This window comes from Lissotriton helveticus, chromosome 4_1 (genome assembly GCF_964261635.1).
Source record: "Lissotriton helveticus chromosome 4_1, aLisHel1.1, whole genome shotgun sequence".
In the NCBI taxonomy this organism is placed as follows: Eukaryota; Metazoa; Chordata; class Amphibia; order Caudata; family Salamandridae; genus Lissotriton; species Lissotriton helveticus.
The window spans coordinates 1878660074-1878680400 of NC_136063.1; the positions used below are offsets into that span (position 1 = coordinate 1878660074).

At 49.8% G+C, this 20327-nt stretch overlaps 1 protein-coding gene across 1 annotated transcript in view; it reads right to left on the reverse strand.

Moving 5' to 3' along the window:
• Window positions 1–20327, reverse strand: part of LRCH2 (leucine rich repeats and calponin homology domain containing 2) — a 973671-nt gene that overhangs the window by 45955 nt on the left and 907389 nt on the right. Inside the window, exon 19 of the mRNA XM_078688532.1 lies at window positions 3999–4076. Coding sequence (XP_078544658.1) covers window positions 3999–4076 — 78 coding nt within the window. The remainder of the gene's footprint in view (window positions 1–3998; window positions 4077–20327) is intronic.

Genomic DNA, 20327 nt, shown 5'->3' on the forward strand with positions numbered 1-20327 from the left:
ACCTGAGCCAGAGTTAACATCTTGAACTTCTCCTTCCGGACGAAGCAATTGACGTCCCTGAGGTCCAAGATAGGACGCAGGCCCGTGTCCTTCTTGGGCACCAGAAAGTAGTGGGAGTAAAAACCACGTCCTACTTCTGGTGCAGGAACGCTCTCGATGACCCCCTTGGCCAAGAGGGCCGCAACTTCCTGTTGACGAAATGACAAGTGATCCCCGATATGCTGTTGTACTGGGGTGGCATGGGTGGAGGGGTAATCTCAAGGGGAGGCAGTAGCCCCTTCGGACTGTTTGTAAAACCCACCTGTCCGAAGTGAATGCACCAGTGGGGAGATGATGGCGAATCCTGCCGCCCACCGGCATTTGATGGGCCTGAAAAACCGGACTAGGAAGGTTTGGAGGAAGTGGCTGCTGGGGTGAAGGTGGACTGACCCGCCCGCGTGCCCCCCTGACCTATGATCGGCGGGTCTCATGTCCGCGGCTTCGCTGAGACTGTTGATGCACAGGCTTGTGGCTCTGAAGCGAACGTGTCGGGCACCCCTTCCGTCGCCACGAAAGGAGCGAAAAGCAGAAGGCAGAGGAGGGTGCGTGGCGGAAAGGCCCAAGGATGTGGCCATAGCCTGCAAGTCCTTAAAGAGCTCCAACGCACTATCTGCTTTGTTGCCAAAAAGGCGAATGCCATCAAAGGGCATGTCCATCAGAGTGTTCTGGACACCCCCAAAAAAACAGTTCACCTCAGCCAGGCCTGGCGACGGAGCGCCATTGTTGTGGAAATCGCCTTGCCCAGCAAAAGCTTGAGAGAGCACTGTCCGGGCCTCCACCGGACATTGAGGCAGCAAGCGCGCCACAGTATCCCACACAGGGGCCCAAGAGGCATGCGGTGTTCATCGACCGCAGCCCTGAACTGGCTGAAGAAAAAATCTTCTTACTGAACTGCTCCCTGTCCGGTGGTGCGGTAGGGAATGCGCTCGGGGACGCAGAGGCTTGGAGAACCAAGCTCTCAGGAGTGGGGTGTTGGGTAAGGAAAAGGGGGTTGCCTGGGGCCAGGCGACGGCGTCGGGCCGCGTTCCTATCCACAGGAGCCCCTATGTTGGGCCTCGACAAGGTGTCCAAAAGAACGTCCGAAAGTGCATAGTTAAAAGGCAGCAGTGGCTCCACAGAGGTAGCTGCCGGCTGAAGCACTTCTGTTAGGAGGTTAGTCCTGACGGTCAATGTAGGGAGCTCGAATACCATTGCGTAACTTGCACCCTACTCCGTAGCCACGGTACTAGGACTTAACATGCCACGGTCAGGAGAGGTATCAAGACCACTGCCATCCCCCAGCTCCTCTGGCCAATCCGGGTCAAGCTCACATTGTGCTGTGACAGGGTCTCAAACCCTCCCCAGTCCTCCTCTTCCCCTGAAGGCTGATGAACAGGCCGAAAATAAGGAGGATGGACATATAGATAGAAATCCCCAATCGGCGTCGGAATCGGTTCCCAAGTGATGCCGGTCCGGCGCCGTATCCACATCGGGGCTGAAACCAGGGACGATTTTGTCCGGTGGGCCGGGCGACGTCGGAGGTGGTGCCGGTGGGGTCAATGTCGGTGGAGGTGTCACAAGGTCAACTGGCGTCAACCGTGATCGGAGCCCGGATCCATGGGGATCCTGCGATGCCAGGGCCGGAGCCAACAGTGATGCCAGAGCCGTCGGCAGTAAAGAGCTAGGAGCCCTAGTCAGGCCCGCGGGGCCCAAAGGCGCACCAGCGGGGAACGACGGCCCAAAGAGGCGAGCCATGGCTGACAGAAATTTCTGCAGCTGGGCCGGAGTCGCCGACGGACCCGGGAATGGCGAGTAGGCCGGTGGCGACTGCGTAGGCTCTGCCGGAACCGCAGGGGAGACACCACCCGCACCCTCGGCCATGTCGCACGACCAGCGAGGGGAAGCAATGGTGTTTCTTCGACTTCTTGGAATGCTTCGCCTTACCTGACCCCAAGTGCAACGACTTCGATCCCGATGAACGGTGGTGGCGGCTCTGCGTCCGGTCCCTCGACCTCCCACGGGACCAGGACCTTGAGCGGCAGGAGCTTACTGCCGGACTTCCAGCAACTTTCGGGACCGCTCCCGCAAAGTCTTCTGCGCCATGGCCCCGCAGTCGGAGCATGACTTGGGGTTGTGGTTGCATTTCTACATGCCACTATCCTTTTTTGCAGCCGAAAACGGGAGGATCATCCGTTTGCGGCCACAATAAAGGGTCGAACATCTGGCCCTTTATGAGTAACATTTCTTCCCAAGAGACCTCTTCATGCTTTGATCAACCCCAAGTCTAATGCAACAATTCCAAAGTCAAATGTTCTAATAGGGTAAGCTTGTTTTCTAAAAACAACTTGATCTTCATAATAGTCTGTATTTACAAATGTCCTCCTACAAACTCTCAGGGAAGCAAATGTACATTGTAAAAGGAAACATTGCACTCATATATCAAGGTCCTGGCTGCAGCAACAGTGTAGCATGATTGAATAGCAAGGTTGCCATAAAACAGGAAAACCGTTACACCCAGTAATCCAAGATGATATCCACAATGTAGCTCATCTTCAGGCATCATAGCATAGTGATTTCTCCAAAAAAAGCGAAGCATCGCTCCTCCCAGTAACAACTCTCTTTGCACATCGCCAGCCTTTCTTTCTCTGAAATGGACTCAGCACAAGTGGTTCTGAATTACTATGAACCTGTCCCCCCGAGCCACAAGTGGTAAGCTATGACTCTTAACAGTTTCCAAATCGACTTGCATACATAACTTCTTTAAGCATTTGCCGTGCATTGGAATATGTTCTGAAAATGTCCTCCATTCAGGCGAAACTCTGGAGCCTAGGTTAGTGCTGACTGACACATGGGTTGATTACTGAAAAATGTGGAAGCCATTTCTTTAGGCATTCTGATAATGCCCACCATCTTGGAAGCTGAAAGTGGGGTTGAATTCTGATCCAAGTGTAGCTGCTGTGATGGCGTTGTAAGCAGCCCAAAAGCACAAAGATTGGTACCACAGTAGGGAAGAGTTTCCTTGGAAGGGACACCAAGGCTGAAGTCCATGGAGGATTTAGGTAGTGACTGGTTCATTGTCGCTATTATCTCCAAAATCACAGACATGGACCCAACTTTGGGGATTAGTCCAGCATGGCTTGTAGAAAGGCCTCGACCAGGGAAGGGCCTGCAGACAGATTTAGAAACTCCAAACTCATCCTTTAGAGAAGTGGAATTAGCTCGGGCAACAAGGAAGGGACTGGTGTTGGGGAACAGAGGAGAATCTTAAGACGGGCCAGGACCATTTGCTCGAAAAAAAAATATGCTTGCTATGTCATTTCTTGTGTTTTTTTAATTAAGAACTAATGAGGGATCAATACCTGTCCCGTCACTGACTTGAAGAAGGCTGAGGATCGCTTTGGGCAGGCCATGCAGGCACAGGCAAAAAAAAGTTTTGCCTCCCACTCTCTCGTGGCTTTTGGAAGCATCAAAAAGCAAGAGTTGCAGGTTGAGGGGCTCTGGTTGGATCTAAGACACCACATACCGAGGTCATGTGGATCTGATAGGGACATTTTACAACTTCTTCAACAGGCAATAGGGGGGGAATATTTGACCTGGTGGCTGTATTGAGGAATTTTGCCAGTGACAAGAGGCCTAGACCTGTGCCGTTGAAATGAGTACATACAAACATGGATGTCATTCACTCATCACCTTATATGCCCCAAGGTCATCACTAGGGATCAAAGCAGCGACTTAAGTTGCATAGCTCCACCTGATAGCACAGGAGAGCAACTGCAGGAGGCAAAGGTTTCAAGATCCAGCCTGGCGTGTGGAGAATATTCATAATGTGAGGAATCTGAGGGAAGAAGGATACACCAGAAAAATGTTTTGCACTAAACGTATCTGGACAAATCCAAATGTATAGCACAACTGACTTACTCACATAATTAACTTTGTAAACATACATAAGATACGTGCATTTATAAGAAAATGTAGATTACCTGAGGAACACCTAGTTTTTTACAGGCCTCAAGAAAGTTTTCTACATTTCTTCGGCATTTTGCCATGCTTAATTTAGGCTGAAAAAAAGACCAATTAAAATTTGTCAACCAGTTCTAAAATCAAAATTCAGATAACAAAGCAGGATCTTTTACGTTAATGATATGCACAGACCATTTCAACAATAGCTCATTTCAAGTAACCAACAAGATGGTCAAGTTACTTTGATGGTGATTCCTTTATTCATAGCCCGCATGCTTTTTCTCATTCTTGACTTGTAGGCACCATGCCCCGTAGTGGTTGTACAGGTACCGGCAGCTGCTATTGTAGCTGTTTTTAATTTCAGAGCTTTACAAGGAGTTACCAAACACGTATGCCTGTGTAAGTCAAAAACAGGAAACTGCCCTCCGTACATGTAATCACACCACTGCCAGTTCCCTTCTTGAATTATTTAACCTATCCGTATGCATTTTAGGCTGAGGAGTTGGCAGGGGACCATAACGGAAAAGAGCCTACCAAATAGGAGAAACAGAGTCACCATTAGGGTAACTTTACCATATTGTTACTTCCTGGCTTTTTTCAACTGTAAAGTTGTTTTTAAAAAAACTCAGCAATATGAATTGAGAAAGCAAAATTTCTCAAACTCAACACCAACAAGATAGAAATAGGATTTTCGGCAGGAACACCTCACCATGGGTGGTGGCTGGAAAGACAAGGATCCATACCCAGAACCCACGCCAGGAACCTCAGAATTATCATTGACAGCAAACTGGACATTACTGCACGAGTCCGCTGCATCACTTCATCCCGTTTCCACACCATGAAGATGCTTAGGAAGATCTTCAAATGGCTCCCAAACAACACTAGGGAAACTGTCACTCAAGCTCCTGTCACCAGCAAGTCAGCCGATGCGAACACCATCTACGCTGGGATCACAAAGTTATTCACTAGAAGACTAAAACCCACCGAGAACACAGCAGCCAGTTGCATCTCTTTTCACCAACATCCAGACGGGACTCCTAGTCGCACACATCCCATGCATACACTGAACCAGATCAGAAGGACAAGTGTTCTCTTACATAGCTCCTTAAGCATGAAACAGCTTCCCTCTCAATATAAGAGCTTACTCTTAAATTTCGCAAGTAGCTGAAGACCTGGCTTTTCAATTAATCAACCTCACATAGGCAGGTCTAGGCACACACACCTGCTCAGGGGCAGGATACCCTTGTGGAAGATAGTTCGATTTACAAGTACGCATAACAGGAGGTGAGAATAGGGCATCATAGATCTAAGGAACAAAGGTGTGACTTGCCATAGGCCAAGATGGCCTCACTGAAGCATGGATTGTTAAATTGAGAAATCAATCCCCTGAAAGTCTGCAGAGTCATCCTGTGTGTACTTAACAACTTGTGTGAGAGAAGTGGTAGTGACGCCTGAAGTAAGCGGGTAGCCAAAAACTGTGGCTCCTGAGGCAGTATTATGCTTCAAAATGGAGAGGCCTGAGCAAGAGGAGGGGCAGGTCTGCTTCTGCATCCCCGACTGCCAACACTGAAATGCATCACAACTTTGGGCAGGAATTCCCTTGTAGTATATAGCACAAATGTGGGCAGAAATTTGTTTTACTATATGGTTGCTGGACATACAGCACTTCTAACTCACTCAAGTGACAAGCTGATATTTCTATGAGGAAGACTGTTTTCAGAGTAAGAACACAGTGAGGGCAGCCGTTCATTTGCTTACATGGGGAGGACATCAAGTATATGAGAAACAAATTAATGTCCCACTCTGGTATCGCAAAAAATTTGGGAGGAAACAGAAGTAAGGCTTTTAAAAAATAGATCGCAACCTTTGTTTTAGACAACAATCGCTAGTCTGTAAAACGGCAAAAGGCCTACAAGCCTGATAAATAACCTTCAACTTTGTTCACAACAAGTCTTTACTGAGTTAAAGACAGCAGGAAAAGCAACACATCCAAAACAATTTGACCTGCAGTGGATATAATTGCCAAGAAGTAGACCAAGCCACAAACGTATCCCATGGTCATGCGTGAATGTTTTTTTGTGAAGGGATGTCCGGCTGCAAAGATAACATCCACTACTTCAGGAGGGAGGTTAAAAGCAACTATCTACCGCCAAAACATCACCACGCATGGTGGTGTAAGCTGTGCAGACCAGGGTGTAAAACTGAAGAAGCACCTTAATCAGAGGACAGATTATTAGGGCCATTTCTGGGTACAACACTCTTTTGGCCCAATCGCTAGCCACGTAGATGACTTGAGCTAAGTCTTTCTTGATCTTCAGAACTTTGGGCAGGATAGATAAATGGGCAGGGGGAGGCATACAGGAGTCCAGAGCCCCTTTCTAAGCAGAAAGAGTCTCTGAAGCAGAGTTGCCTTGAGAGCTTGGACACTGCATGTTGTCTAAGTTGGCCAAAAGATTAATCCAGGGTTCTCCCCATTGCTGGAAGACGGTCTGTTTCACATCCGAGTGTAATTCCCATTTATGATCTTCTAGGCATTGGCTGCTGAGTTTGTCTGCCTTGGAATTCAAGGATACTGCCAGGATGTTGGTCACCAGGGACACAGTCTAGTGGCATAGCCAGCACCAGAGGCGCAGAGGCTCGTGGTGCTGGACCCGGGACCCCGCTCTGTCCTGTTTGTTGCAAAACCGCATAGGGAAAAAGGAATTAGCCTCCCTTTGAGAGACAACAAGAAGGCCTTTAGTGCCACTCAATTTGCTCTCAGCTCCAAATTATTCATGTCGAAACAGGTATCTGCCAGAGACCAGATTCTTTTGATCTACACCTCACCAGATGGCCTCTTCAACCTAGCAACAATGCATCTGAAATGACCGTCAATTTTGGGTGAGGGTGGGAGAGGGCCTGCCACCAATCTAAATGCAGTCAAGCAGACAACTCTGTAGGTCTTTCACATTCCCCTTCAAAACCTTGACGCATTGAAGGAATCCAACAGGTTTCCAGGGTGCTTAGCACACCTAGGGCCAGATGTAGGTAATCTCAATTTACCTATTCTTAAATACCGAATTTTACCGATTCGGTATTTAAGAATAGGTAAATGGGATGTAGATAATTTTTCGGTAAAAATTACCGAATCAGTAATATTCGGTAATTAAGAATCGGTATTAACCGGATTGGTAAATACCAATTCAGTAATTCCCATTCATTCCTATGGGCCTGGAGGCTTATAGGAATGAAGGGAAATTACTGATTCGGTAAATACCGAATCGGTAATAGGGGGAACCCTTTCAAGGGTGGTATGGTGTCACATTGACACCCTGTTGCACCCCTGAATAGTGCATGGGTGCACATGTGGCACACATACATGGCCTAAGGGCATGTATGTCTGCCACATGGCACTGAATAAAAAGCAAAAAATTGCTTTTTAAAACGAATTCGTTATTTACCACCAACTAATAGTTGGTGGTAAATAACGAATCCTTAAATGTAAGAAGCACTCACTTGAGTGCTCCCTACATTACAGATTCGGTAATTTACCGAATCGGTATTTTAAGAATTTGGTAATTTACCGATTTCTTAAATTACCGATCCTGAAATGTGGCCTCCTACATCTGAAAAGCCTGATACTGGTCGGTACGGCCGAAATTCGGTAATTTCAGCCGTTACCGACCGGTATTAGGCTTCCTACATCTGGCCCCTAGACTTAAGATCTCACTGCAGAGCCCACATATACTCGTTTGCATCCTCCTCAAGCAGGATGCAACTCGGTGAGAAGGCCAAAAAGCATCAGAGCCGCTCTCATTGAGACCCAGTATAGAGGCTGAAACATCAGAATCACAACCTGAATCTACTGGACTCGAGCAGGTGGACAGGAGCCTCTGGTGTGACTGCAGCACTCTGACCGAGAACCCCAAAGATGTGAGGAGGTTCGATATCGTCTAGAGTTGGTCTACAGCTGACTGTGGAGAACCCACTGTCAGCTTGCAGTCATCAAATTATGGGAACACCTATTTCCAACCTCGGAAGACGCACTGCTAAAACTCCCATCACTTTCTTGAATACCTCGTGGCGTTGGTGAGGCCGAATTGGAGCAAAAAACTGAAAATGATTGTGGCTTACTTTGAACCACGGGTAATTGTTTGGTGGGTCACAGGGCAGGAAATAGACATCTTGCAAATTTAACACTACCATCCCGGCATCTGGCTATAGGGCAGATAGAACATGGGACGGCGTAAGTATCTTTAATTTGTCCTTCTTGAGAAAGGAGAGGACAGAGGTCTAAATTGGACAAGGACCTCTGTCCTTCATTGGCACCAGGAAATAACAGGAGTAACATGCGGTCCCTATTTCTGGTACCAGGACCCTCTAAATGGCTACCTTTTTCAAAAGTACCTGGACTTCCTCCTGTAAAACTGACAAGTGGTCCTCCCGCAGTCACTCTGGTGTAGGTGGTATATGTGGCAGAGAGGAAAGGAATGGTAGCGTATATCCTTGTTGATCAATTTGAAGCACTCATCCGATGTATTGCGCTGCCAACCATGGAGGTAATACCTTATCCTGCCTTCAAAGGAATTTGCCATGTGGTACCAAATTGAAGCTAAAGTCGTGGTGGTGGCGGAAAGAGAAGGGCCTGAGCAGTCCATTGCCCCTGAGGGCCTGGGCGTTGTCAGATCCTAGAAAGATTTTGGGGGGTGGGCGGGTCTGTAGTTGCGCCAAAGTATTGAAAGGGGCAAAAATGTAGAGAATACTGCTACGTGGGTCTGGAAAGGTCGAGACAGTGAACTGTGGGTCTGCTGTCTTTGAAGAGGTATAAGGCAGAATCTGTCTCATCACTGAAAGTGTGGGTGCCATTAAATGGCATGTCCAACAGTGACATCTGAACATCACATCACTGGAAAAGCATGTGGATCTCCTCCACATGTAGCAACAAAGCATCACGCTGCTACCAACCGCCGTACTCAAGAAGTCGGTAGTGTGTCCAGCCAGAGAGGATGAGAAATTTTGATGCGACTTGGCCATCCTGTATAATTTGTGCAAGTTTGGCATGGAGTTCTTCCAGGAATGAGGGCCAGAAATCGCAGAGCATCTTCCATAATGTAGAGAATATACTGAATGAAGAGAACATCTGCTTTTCAAATGTCTCTATTTGTGATTGTGCGGAAAGGAACTAACGTCAGCGTGCAGAGAAAACAGTTAAATGTTGTTCCAGCATCACTTTAAGAAACGGACGGAGTAGATTCAGAGCCACACAGCATCACCTACTAGAGCACGAAAGAACCGCTGGAAAAAAATTCTCTGATGTCTGGCACCTGGAGTTATTCACAAGATGAGGAATCTGTGATTAGAATCTGCGATTAGAAGAACCCATCAGAACGAAAGAAGCAGGCCATCCCATTTAAACACTCAGGACAGCAAATGCATTTTTGGCCAACTGTAAAATACATAAGCTATTCTTGGCCAGTTTGGAAATGTCCATCTATCATCAGGTTGGACTAAATGATTCCTCGTAATTCCTTAAAATCAGGTCCGCTCATTTCATTACATGCAATGAGAGGAAATTAGAGATTAAAAAGTTCCTTACAGAAAACTACTATTCTTTTATCTATCAACTATACCTCTAAACCAGAGGTACTGTATTTAGCTCCAAATTTGCCCAGAATATGCCAACCTCTTAATAGGGTTGCCAATAATTGGTGGAAGGTATTACGGATAGTGGGGGAAGGGATCCAAATTAAATATCAATATGCATATATCCCACACAACCATCAAATCAGATTCGAATGTTTTGTTTTGTTTCAAAGTCTATTTTATTTTCCAACTATAGGGGGAAAAGAAAGAAAGAAAATAGGGGGGAACAAAGCACAGGTCTAAATGTACACAGCATTAAGCCTACAGTTCAGTTGTTACACATGAAATGCAACACAAGGGACACGTTTTACCACAGCATTGAATTCATGGGCAAGAAGTCCTAAAAAGGCAATCAAAGATCAAGAGGTGCCAGAAGAAGAGTAGATAGATGAGAAAAGAAAAAAAGTAGCAGTCAGAAGAGAAGGAGTGGCATGTGCGGGCAGGAGGAGGTAATACAGCGTTATAGCCCCTTGCAGGCCCCGTCGTCCACGTGGGGGGGTTAAGCTACTAGGGGTTCTACTTGCAGAAGCAATCTGCCATGAGCAGGCGGGAGTATAGCATCTTCAAAAAGTCGCAGCGCTCTAAGCTTAGTGGGCATGTAACATGCACGCTCTATCGCGCAAAGGTATTTAATCAGAAGTTGCCAGACAGCTTTAAAACGAGTATCTTGTGCTTGCAGCCGTGCTGTGAAGAGCTCCATAGTAAGAACCTGCCATAAGCGCACATACCAAGCAGCAATTGGAGGGGGCTCTGCTTTCTTCCAGTATAGCGCTATAAGCGGTTTAGCAGCTCCGAGTATCTGAAGCGCTAGAATCCAATCGCTGCGGTGAGTCCCTTCAGGTTGGCAGGTTTAATGCCCATAAAAATGGTGCTTGTGGCTTCAGGCAGGGGGAACCCCAACACCCCTTTAATATGGCTGAGGACCTCCTTCCAGAACAGGGTCAGTAGTGGGCAGGCCCTCCAAATGTGTACAAAATCTCCAGGCGCAGTCGAACACCTCCAACACAGGGGGGAAGCCGCAGGGAACATCTTATGTAAGCGTGTCGGCGTATAGTACCATTGCGTCATGACTTTATAAGCATTCTCTTGCTGTGGGGCGCTGCGATATACCTTGAGGATATCTCGCCATAGGCGACTCCACTGTGGAGCTGTGATTTCCGTAGCGGACGTCATCTGCCATTGACGTTGGTATGGGTGGGAAGGCGTTTCCAGGGGATGCTGCAGGACATGATAGATCCGTGAAACCAGGCCCTTCACTTCATCGAAGGAGCGGACCAGCCGCTCAAAAGGAGTGAATAGGCGGGTAACCGCCTGATGCAGCTCTGCCGAGGTGACCCAATGCTGCAACTGTGCGTACTGCAGCCCTGCCGCAACTGGGTGACAAAACTCTTCTCTACACTGAGCGCCTCCCTCAAATAGATCGCCAATCACTCAGCATCCCCCATGCGCCCACTTGGTAAAAGCTTGCGTGCGATAGGCTGAGGGAATAATGGATTCCATTCGATGGGCGTATGCGGGGAGGGCAATGTTGTGAGGCCTCTGTGCACCGCCACCCTGTCCCAGATATCTAGGACAGTTTTGGTGGGCACCGCCATATAGGCACTTCAGGAGCGTGCCTCTCGTTGGAGCCATGTGAGGTCCCAAATGGTACGCCCAGTTACCATTCTATCCATGTGTAGCCAAACCTTTTCACTCTCAGTTCTTTTCCATTCCGTCGCAAAGCGGACATGGGAAGCCCAGTAGTAATCCATGAGTTGGGACAAGCCAGTCCCCCCCCTGTCCCGCGGTAGCATGAGAATCTTGTGAGAAAACCGCGGTCTACACCCTCCCCATATGAATGTGGTAAGCTCGCGTTGAAGGCCCTGTATCTGATGCAGAGGAATGGGAGTGGGAACGCATTGGAATAAATATAATATTTTGAGGCGTACCGACATCTTAATGGCATTAAGTCTGCCCAGCCATGACATCACCAAAGGTTTCCATCCCCTCAGCTCCTCGAGAACAACCCTCTTACACTCTCTCCAGTTCACCTGGGACCACGTGTCCAGGGAGGGAGTCAACTGCAGACCCAGATACCGAATGTGACCAGTGGCCCATTGATAAGGGGGGAGAGCCTCCAGAAGCGGTATCTCCTCCTGTGAAATCGTGAGATTAAGCGCCCAGGATTTGTCATGATTAATTTTGAGACCGAAGGCCCGCTTGAAGGTCTGCAACAGGGAATGCAGGGCTGGGAGAGACTCCCGAGGGCATGAGAGCGTGAGGATGAGATCGTCTGCAAAGAGCGCCACCTTGCTCTGTCAGCCCCCAAGAGAGATGCCATGTATGTCTGGTGCCTGCCTGATTAGCTCCACCGGGGGCTCTACCACTAGGGCGAATAGCAGCGGGGACAGGGGGCAACCCTGTCGGGAACCCCGATGATTAATAAAAGATTCCGTTAGTTGCCCGTTCACTCTAATCCGCACCTGTGGGGCAAGATATGGCACCATGATCATGGACACCATTTTCTGCCCTAGCCCAACTCTCTGCAGCACCGCCCGGAGGAAGGCCGAATCCACCTGGTCGAATGACTTCTTCTCTGCGTCAAGCGATAGGAGGCAGGCCGGGATGTTCCAATGGTGTGCCTTCCCCACCAAGTGTGCGATTCTTCGTACATTATCTGTCCCCTGGCATTGGCGGATGAAGCCAACTTGGTCCGGATCCACCAGACCAGGCATGTGGGGATCCAAACGTTTGGCAAGTTTTTTGGTATACATTTTCAAGTCTGAATTTAACAGCGCTATGGGACAGTAAGAGGCACAAAGCGTAGGGTCCTTCCCCGTCTTAGAGATCAGAGATATCTCTGCCATACCCATAGAGGACGTTGGCCCTTCCGTGTTGGAAAAGGAGTTATACATCCTCAGGAGATGAGGCTGAAATTGTGCTTGAAACATGACTGCAGTAAGCTCATGGATGGCTAGGAACTGCCTCAAATTGAACTCCTCGAAAACAGAGGTTCTTCTTTTTGGGAATGTGACCAATCTCTGGACCCCCAACGGGTGCCCTCATGAAATGGGAGCCCCACCCATTCCAGCCACTACAGTAAAAAACCTGGGGGTGATTATCGACAAACAACTCTCTTTTAAATCACAGGCTAATGCCCTATCATCCTCCATTCACTGGATAATAAAAACCATTAGGAAAATTCTCCCTTTCCTTTCCAGTAACAGCAGGAAAATGGTGGTGACAGCACTTGTGTTGTCCCGCCTTGATTACTGCAATAGTATGTATCTGCAAGCCCAGCAAGGAGTTTTGAACAAAATGCAGACACTACAAAATGCTGCTGCCCGACTGATTACTGGTCTACCTAAGTTTACATCGGTCACTCAGGAACTAAGAAATTTACACTGGCTCCCAATACGGAAACGTATCATGTTCAAAGCTCTCTGTATGGTATTCAAGGCAGTGAATGGAATAGGCCCATCCTTTCTTCAAGAACACTTCCAACTGTACAAACCAGGTCGACAATTAAGATCTGCTAATAAAAGCCTGGTTATGACTGACCGCATTAGGAAAGCCCGATGGGGAGGACGCAGTTTCTTCCATGGAGCATCCACCATCTGGAATGAAATGCCCCTCTCCCTAAAACAAAGCAATGACCTAATGACCTTTAGGAAAAATATCAAAACATGGCTTTTTAACCTCTAGGGATTCCTTTGCCTCTCGGAGAAAATGTATCGTTTCAGCGCCAGGACACCGCCCGGTAATAGTGCGCTTAACGAATGGTAAGAAAATAAAAAACATGCGATAAAAGGATAGGGGCAGGCCGTCCGGGCCCGGCGTCTTACCAAGCGAGAGATCTTTTAGGGCTGCTGTTGATTCCTCAGCAGAGAGAGGGCCTTCCAGCGTTCTAGCATGATAGGGGTGCATTGGAGTCCAAGTGCATCTGTCCAGCACTTCTGTTAGGAGATCCGGCGATTGTTCCTCCGCCGTGTAGAGGGCAGCATAGTATGCCCAGAAAGCTTTGCATTTGGCCTGCTCCGTGGTAACCCTCGCTCCATTCGGTAACTGTATATTAGCTATATGGGCCTTGGCCGCCCGAGCTCGCAAACGTCTCGCCAGTTGCCTGCCCACCTTATCTCCCCCTTCGAAGTACCTCTGTTTCAGTGCTAGTAGGAAGGTTTCCGCTTTATTAGTGTGCAAGAGGCGGCGCTGTCCCCGGAGGTTCGCCAGCCACTGCAGGGATGTATGCAAGGGTTGCTCCTGATCCTGTTTTTCAGCCAATTTTATGTCCTTTGAGAGAGTGTCTTCAAGATGTCGAGCCTCACGCGTCCGCACAATCGAGAGAGAGGTGATGTGCCTGCGTATCGTGGCCTTGAACGCGCCCCACACCACAAGAAAAGGCGTTTCCGGGATATCGTTATTGGCAAAGTAAGAGTCAATGGCGGCACGTATGCTATCCACGTCAGCTGGGTCCCGGAGGATAGCGCCACTGCGGGGTACGGGTAGGGCAGGCAGCCGGTTCCTGCAGGAGCAGCTCAACATGTGCATGATCAGAGAGCCATATGTTCGACATCGACGCCACCAGCATGTCCCGCACCAGGGCATGAGATACAAACAGGTAGTCGATGCGTGAGTACGAACGGTGGACATGAGAGTAATACTAATAATCCTGCACTCCCAGCGAGTGGTATCGCCACGTGTCTAGGAGACCAAGATCTGTAATCTGTTTCCGAAGGCTGGAGGACATGGCCCCTGCCTCGTTCAAGGAAGCTTTGCTGCGATCTACCTCAGGGTCCCACACAAAGTTAAAATCCCCCCCCAGAATTACTGAGGGTTCATCCTGCGGCACGTGCTCCCGTAAGAGCGCCCGGAGGTAAGTGTCCTGCATCTGGTTGGGCGCGTACACATTACACAGTGTGAATATGCGCCTCCCAATCCCAACACTCGCCTGTATGAAGCGTCCATCTGCGCTCCTGAAGGGCTTAGCCTCCCCCCGTCTGAGTCCACTTCTGCACAAAATCACCACTCTGCTGCAGCCCAGAATTGGAGGGGGTATTTAGGGTGCGCCATGAGCGTTACATCAGCTATAAGGATGTGAGTTCCTTTTTTTGAAGAAGTTAATATCAGGGTTGGATTGGAGAAGATATCGCCATGTTGGCCGCCACTTATTAGGAGAATTGAGGCCCTTAACGTTAAACGATATCACTTTTAAGGGTCTCGGGAGGGTCCCAGTCATGTCCTAACGCAAATTAGTCCTTCCTGCCACTGTAGATGCAAGCTCAGGGTAGGGGTAAAACGCGCAGAGGGGTCTATGTAACACCCCTCGGGAGTCACGCGGCATCTGTAGTATCACCCGCCCGCCATACCTAGTAATCAAGAGAAGATAGAATAGAAAAGAAGAGAGAGAGAAAACAGAGAATAGACCAACATTGGCCAACGGGCCACAGTGTCCTGTTCCAGGGATGGGACATCCTACACCCCAGGGTTTGGATAGTCCCAGAGATGTCACTCTCACAAGAACAGTTGGGGTAAGCCTGCAGCTACTTTCAGATTTATCCAGGCAAGGAGCTCTGGAACCACCTATGCTGCATTCAGGTGGCCAGAGCAATGTGTGTACATTAGCCTAGTTCTCCATCCCAGTGTAGAGAGGGGTGAGACCCGGATCAAGAAGCACAATCTGTAAGGGGAGCATGGTGTTGCTGTCAAGGGGGTGATGAACGTTGAGTGGCTCCTCCTGCGCCCCCTCGAAGGACCTAATATGCTCTATAATGTCCTGCGTGGCCTGTGAAGATGAGCGTTCATCTAGAGGAGGGGAGTGGACCATGATAGTCTGGCAGGCACCCGCGTCAGAGGCGGGGGACGGGTGAGTCTGGCAGGCGGCGTAGTCAGGAGCCAAAGTAGTTGAGCCGCTTCTCTGTAGGACCGCAGCACCCTGCGCTTGGATTCCCACTCAAAAATTAGAGCAAACGGATGCCCCCATTGATAAGAAACGCCCAGGGTTCACAGCTTGTCTGTCACTGGCTTGAAGGCATGCTGTCTCATCAAGGTGTTAGGAGCCAAGTCCTGGAAGATCTGGATTTTATGCCCGTCATATGTGAGGTCCTGCTTACTTCGCGCCGCCTTAAGAATGGCCTCTTTTTCGGTAAAGAAGTATACTCTGGTGAGGATGTCCGGTAGCACTCCCGGCCGCGGGTCCAGACACCAGATGAGCCCGGTCCAGGGTCGGCAGAGAGGCATCGTCATCACCCCACACCTCGTGTAGGAGTAGTGCCACATATGTCAGGATGTCCTTTCCCTCTGCTCCGAGAGGAACCCCCGGATTCGGAAGCTATTCCTGCGGCTCCGGTTCTCCAGGTCTTCCTGCTTAAGCTGCAGTTCTATGTGTTGTTCCTCCAGGATGGCTAAGCGCTGCCATAATTGCTGCTGGTCGTCCGTGCGAGGGTCCACCGTCCTCTCCAGGCCGCCCACCCGTTCGCCAAGATCAGTCACCTCTTTTCGTAGTTCTCGGACACAGGAGTGCACCTCAGAATGCAGGGAGCCGATCTCCGTCCTCAACTCGGCCATAAAGGAGGCCATAAACGCCTGTGTCACTGGCGGCGAGTCCCCTTCAGGCGTAGGGTCCATCTCGGCCGGGGCTGACACCCCCGCCCTGCTCCACATTGCTGTAACAGTGTTATCTTTGGGGATCGCCCCCTGGGCCTCCTTATTCCCTTTGGAGCGCGTCATCGCGAAAGAAGAGAGACCCCTCGGCGTGCTGACGCCCTGGGGCGGCTATAAGTCACACCGGTGTTCGCTATGGTTTGCGGCGCTCAGGGAGTCTATCAAGTTTCAAATGTAGGGGGCACCAGGTAGTGCCACTACTGCTTCAGTGTTCAGCGCCCGGGCCCCCCACCGGGGCGAGATGCCTCCAGTAGATAAAAATCGCAAAGATCAGGGCAGGGGTGGACCACCTCACTCCCGCAGGAAAACACAGCCCAGGTGCAAGGCCACCGTGAGGTGGGGGGCTTTCAACAGGTCTTCGCCACCGGCATACCAGGTCGTCATCCGCCCGCTCCGCCAAGATCCCAGTAGGCGAGTAGGAATCCTTGCAGCTAGCTCCAACCCAGGGTCAATACCTCCTTAAGAGTCAGTCTGCGTTTTAGGAGTGCCTCTATATCAATCCCAGGACTTGCCCGGAGCCACAGTTCTCCACTTCAAACACACTATGGGTCAATAGGGCCGGCCATCAGCGCTTAGGTCAAAGGGCAAAAGAAAGGAGTCGTGGGGGGCCCTGGGATCCAGGCTGCAAAGTCGTAGGGGCCCGCTATTGTTCCAAGCATTCCCGCCAAGCCAGGGGGCCAATAGGCCCAGGACCGATGCTGCATCCCCTTAGAGCCACCCCACAGTGACGGTCAGGCTGAAAACCGGCGAGCAGGGCCCCGCAAACCACCCCAGCATCAGGGGCCCACCAGTGAGGCAGTTAGGAAACACAAGTAAGCGCTGGGAAGATGGGCCAAGCCAATGTCAGCGCCCGGGCCCCCCTGAGCAACAGAAGTCAATGTGGCGGTCACACCTCCAAAGTCTCTTGGCTCCCTCCCGCCAGCTCTGCAAAGCCAGCCTCTAGGCCGCTCCAAGGGGTCTTCACATAGCCTTGGGCAGGGTGGCAGCAGGCAGTCCTCGCCCTGGGGTCGTTCCCAAGGCCCCACAGGGATTGGTGTCACTACAACGCATGCTTTTACATCGCATGCCTTTACAACGCGGTTTTTACATCGCATACCATTACAACGCATAATGCTTTTAGGCGCTGGATAGTGAATTATTTAATTTACTATTCCAACTCCAGTCCCCGTGGATAGCAGGGAAGGTGTTGGATAGTATATTAAATACATTCCCTATCCTAGAGCGCCCCCCAGCGCATTGCGTTGTAATGGTTTGCGTTGTAATGGTTGCGATGTAATGGTAGTGCGTTGTAAAAAATTCGTTGTAAGTGATGTTCCCCCCCCACAGTCTCCGCACTACCCTCTTGCCCTCACAGCTGCTCTAGGCGCAAGAAGCCCTCCACAAGGCCCGGTCACTACCAACCCACAGCTACTGTGTCTCGGGCCTCCACTCTCCCACTGTCAAAGCCTTTACCAGATGCAAGCTGCAGCCTCTATGCGGGGATGGATAGGGAATGCCACTAGTCCAGTAACCCCCCGACTTTAAAGGCGAAAGGAGGCGATCGGGGGTACTCGCTTCTAACTGAGGGCCCCTCTGTCCCAGCACCGGCCCCAACTCACTTGGAGGGCCTTTTCCTAGGCCATCAGCACTGGGGCGCTCAGCTGGGCAAGATCGAAGAGAGATCTCTTAAAAAGCCCCACAACACGCTTCAGTCTATGAGGCCAGAAGAATAAGGATTCCGCACCTGCCTCCAGCGACCCCACCAACACAGTGGCCAAAGAAGGGCTATACAGGCCCCAAATGGCGGGGGCGGCGAGTCAACAAAGGCAGCCCCTCTCCCTACGCAGCAGCAGTCTCCCGTTGCCCCCAACTCCTCAAATGCAGTACATACCGGGGGATTTCCAGCGGCCCCCACACAGTCCGTTCCGCCTGTATGCCTGCTGACGATGTACCCCACTGAGCAGCAGCCACGACCCAGGGCACTAAAATGGCGGGTCCCCGTCGTTCGGTGGGAGAAGAAGGCGGGCGCGCCCAAAAGCAGCCAGAACACTCCAGGCCGTGCAGCAACCGCAAGTCTCTCACAGGCCCCCCACCTCCGTTGTCGCTCCTCCCGGCCACAGGTGGGCTGGCCGTAGAAGAATGCACACACTCTGGCTGTTCGTGGTGGCGGCTGGGCACCTCAGCACTCAGCCCAGCCGCGGTCCTTGCTTACTTCCAACAGTGCTGGTCCCTCGTCGCAAAAGCCCCTGGGAGCGATCAATCCCAGCAACAATGGTGCAGCGGCACCCTCACTGCTGACCGCGAGGCCGCCCCACTCCCGTGCAGCTCCGACACCGCCACCGGCGCCTCTCCCCCTCTTCCAGCGCACCTACAGGGCTCAGAGGACGTCTTCTCTCAGCAGATGCAGGTAGGCCCCAGTCTCTGAAGATTGTGACCAGGCCCGCCAGGGCCGCACACTAGCCCACAGACCCCGGGTAGGCTCGCCACTTCTCGATTCCGGGGGACAATGGGGCTCAATTCAGACTTCCAGGGTTTTCCCTATGCGGGGGGCCCGGTCAGTGCCCCCCTTGCCGATAATAAGCTGCTTAAAATTGCTAAAAACGGTGGCGGCGGTCCGGAGCTCCCGCAACACACGTCCTACTCCATAGCTAGTCAGGTCACGCCCCCTCAATTTTTTTTTTAATAGGCAATATGCAGACTTTATTGACAATGTCATCTTTATATTACTACATCTTCCTTTTCAATTTCCTACAAATGGCATCATATATATATATATATATTAATGACACAGTGGCAGTCGCCACTGGGTAGATATTGTTAGGATTGTGTTGCTATAGAAAAAGCATTTTTTGTGTTGCTAATAACTTTGATACCATTTGACGAATCTCTGTGAAACTTTTGGAAAAAGTCTCAAAAATGTTTTGACATAGGAGCTCTAGACACAGCTACAGCACAAACTGCTGAATGGATTTACATTATCTTTCGTTGAAAACTAGATCTTGGTCCAGAAAGAGTGCCATTTGTGAATCCATTCAGTAGTATTTGAGCAATTAATGATCAAAATGTTGTATATCTAGGGATGTGGAGCCTCCGTGGATCCGACAGATGATCTGCTGAGATCTAATTGGCTGCCACCACCTCAACCAGGAAGTGATGGCAGCCATCTTAGGACTCGGCACTCAGTCCAGAGTCCTAACAAAAGTTTTATAAAAAGACATAACACAGCAGGGTAGATATACCCTGACCCCCTGCGCCTGGTGGTGGGGGTTCCAGCCAAAAATATACATACATAAAAAAACAATTATTGCTATTACGCGGAGGATCCGCAAATCCGCTGCTAAATTCATTTATTTATTTTTTTAAAGCGAATACTCCCATGCTTGTTTATTAAACCCCCCCTAGGGTAGGCCATGGCCTGGAGGGGTGATATATTTATGTATTTTGTTCTAGGTGATGGCATCTGAGAGGTCCCAGGGATTCCCTCTCCTTCGGCTGTTGCAAAATAATAAGGGATGCGGGTGCCCCACCCCCCCTCCCAGAGCCTAATTTGAGCCCGGGGAATCCATCCAGAGGAACCAAAACATAAGGAGAGGGGGTCCTCATAAATGCTGCCAAAGTTGAAAGCAACACAAAAAAGGCTAACAACTTTGGTGGTGTTTGACGAAACGTTCCCAAAAAGTGCTCTTTTCTGCCTAGTTTGTGTATGTAAGCTTCAAGGTGATGTGTCTAGAAAGGGTCAAGAAAATGAGGGGGTCCCAAACACATGTTCCCCTATTTGTTTTTCCATAGGAACTTTAGACACAGCTAAAGCCCAAACTCCTGAACTGAATCACACAAAATTTGGCAGGAACCTAGATCTTGGTCCAGAAATAGTGCTTTTTGTGATTTGGTGTAAATCCATTCAGTAGTTTTTGAGTAATTAAGGCTCAAAAACTTTGTATAGTCCCTAGCTATTACGACCCTGTAACCTTTGTTTTTTTAAGTGAATATATGTGTTTTTGAGCCAGGTTTGCCTCATGAGGCAAACCTGGGTTTTAATATCAAGTAACAAAGGAAATCCACATTTTCGTGGTTGAATACGGAACACCATTCCTTTGACGAATAAAGGG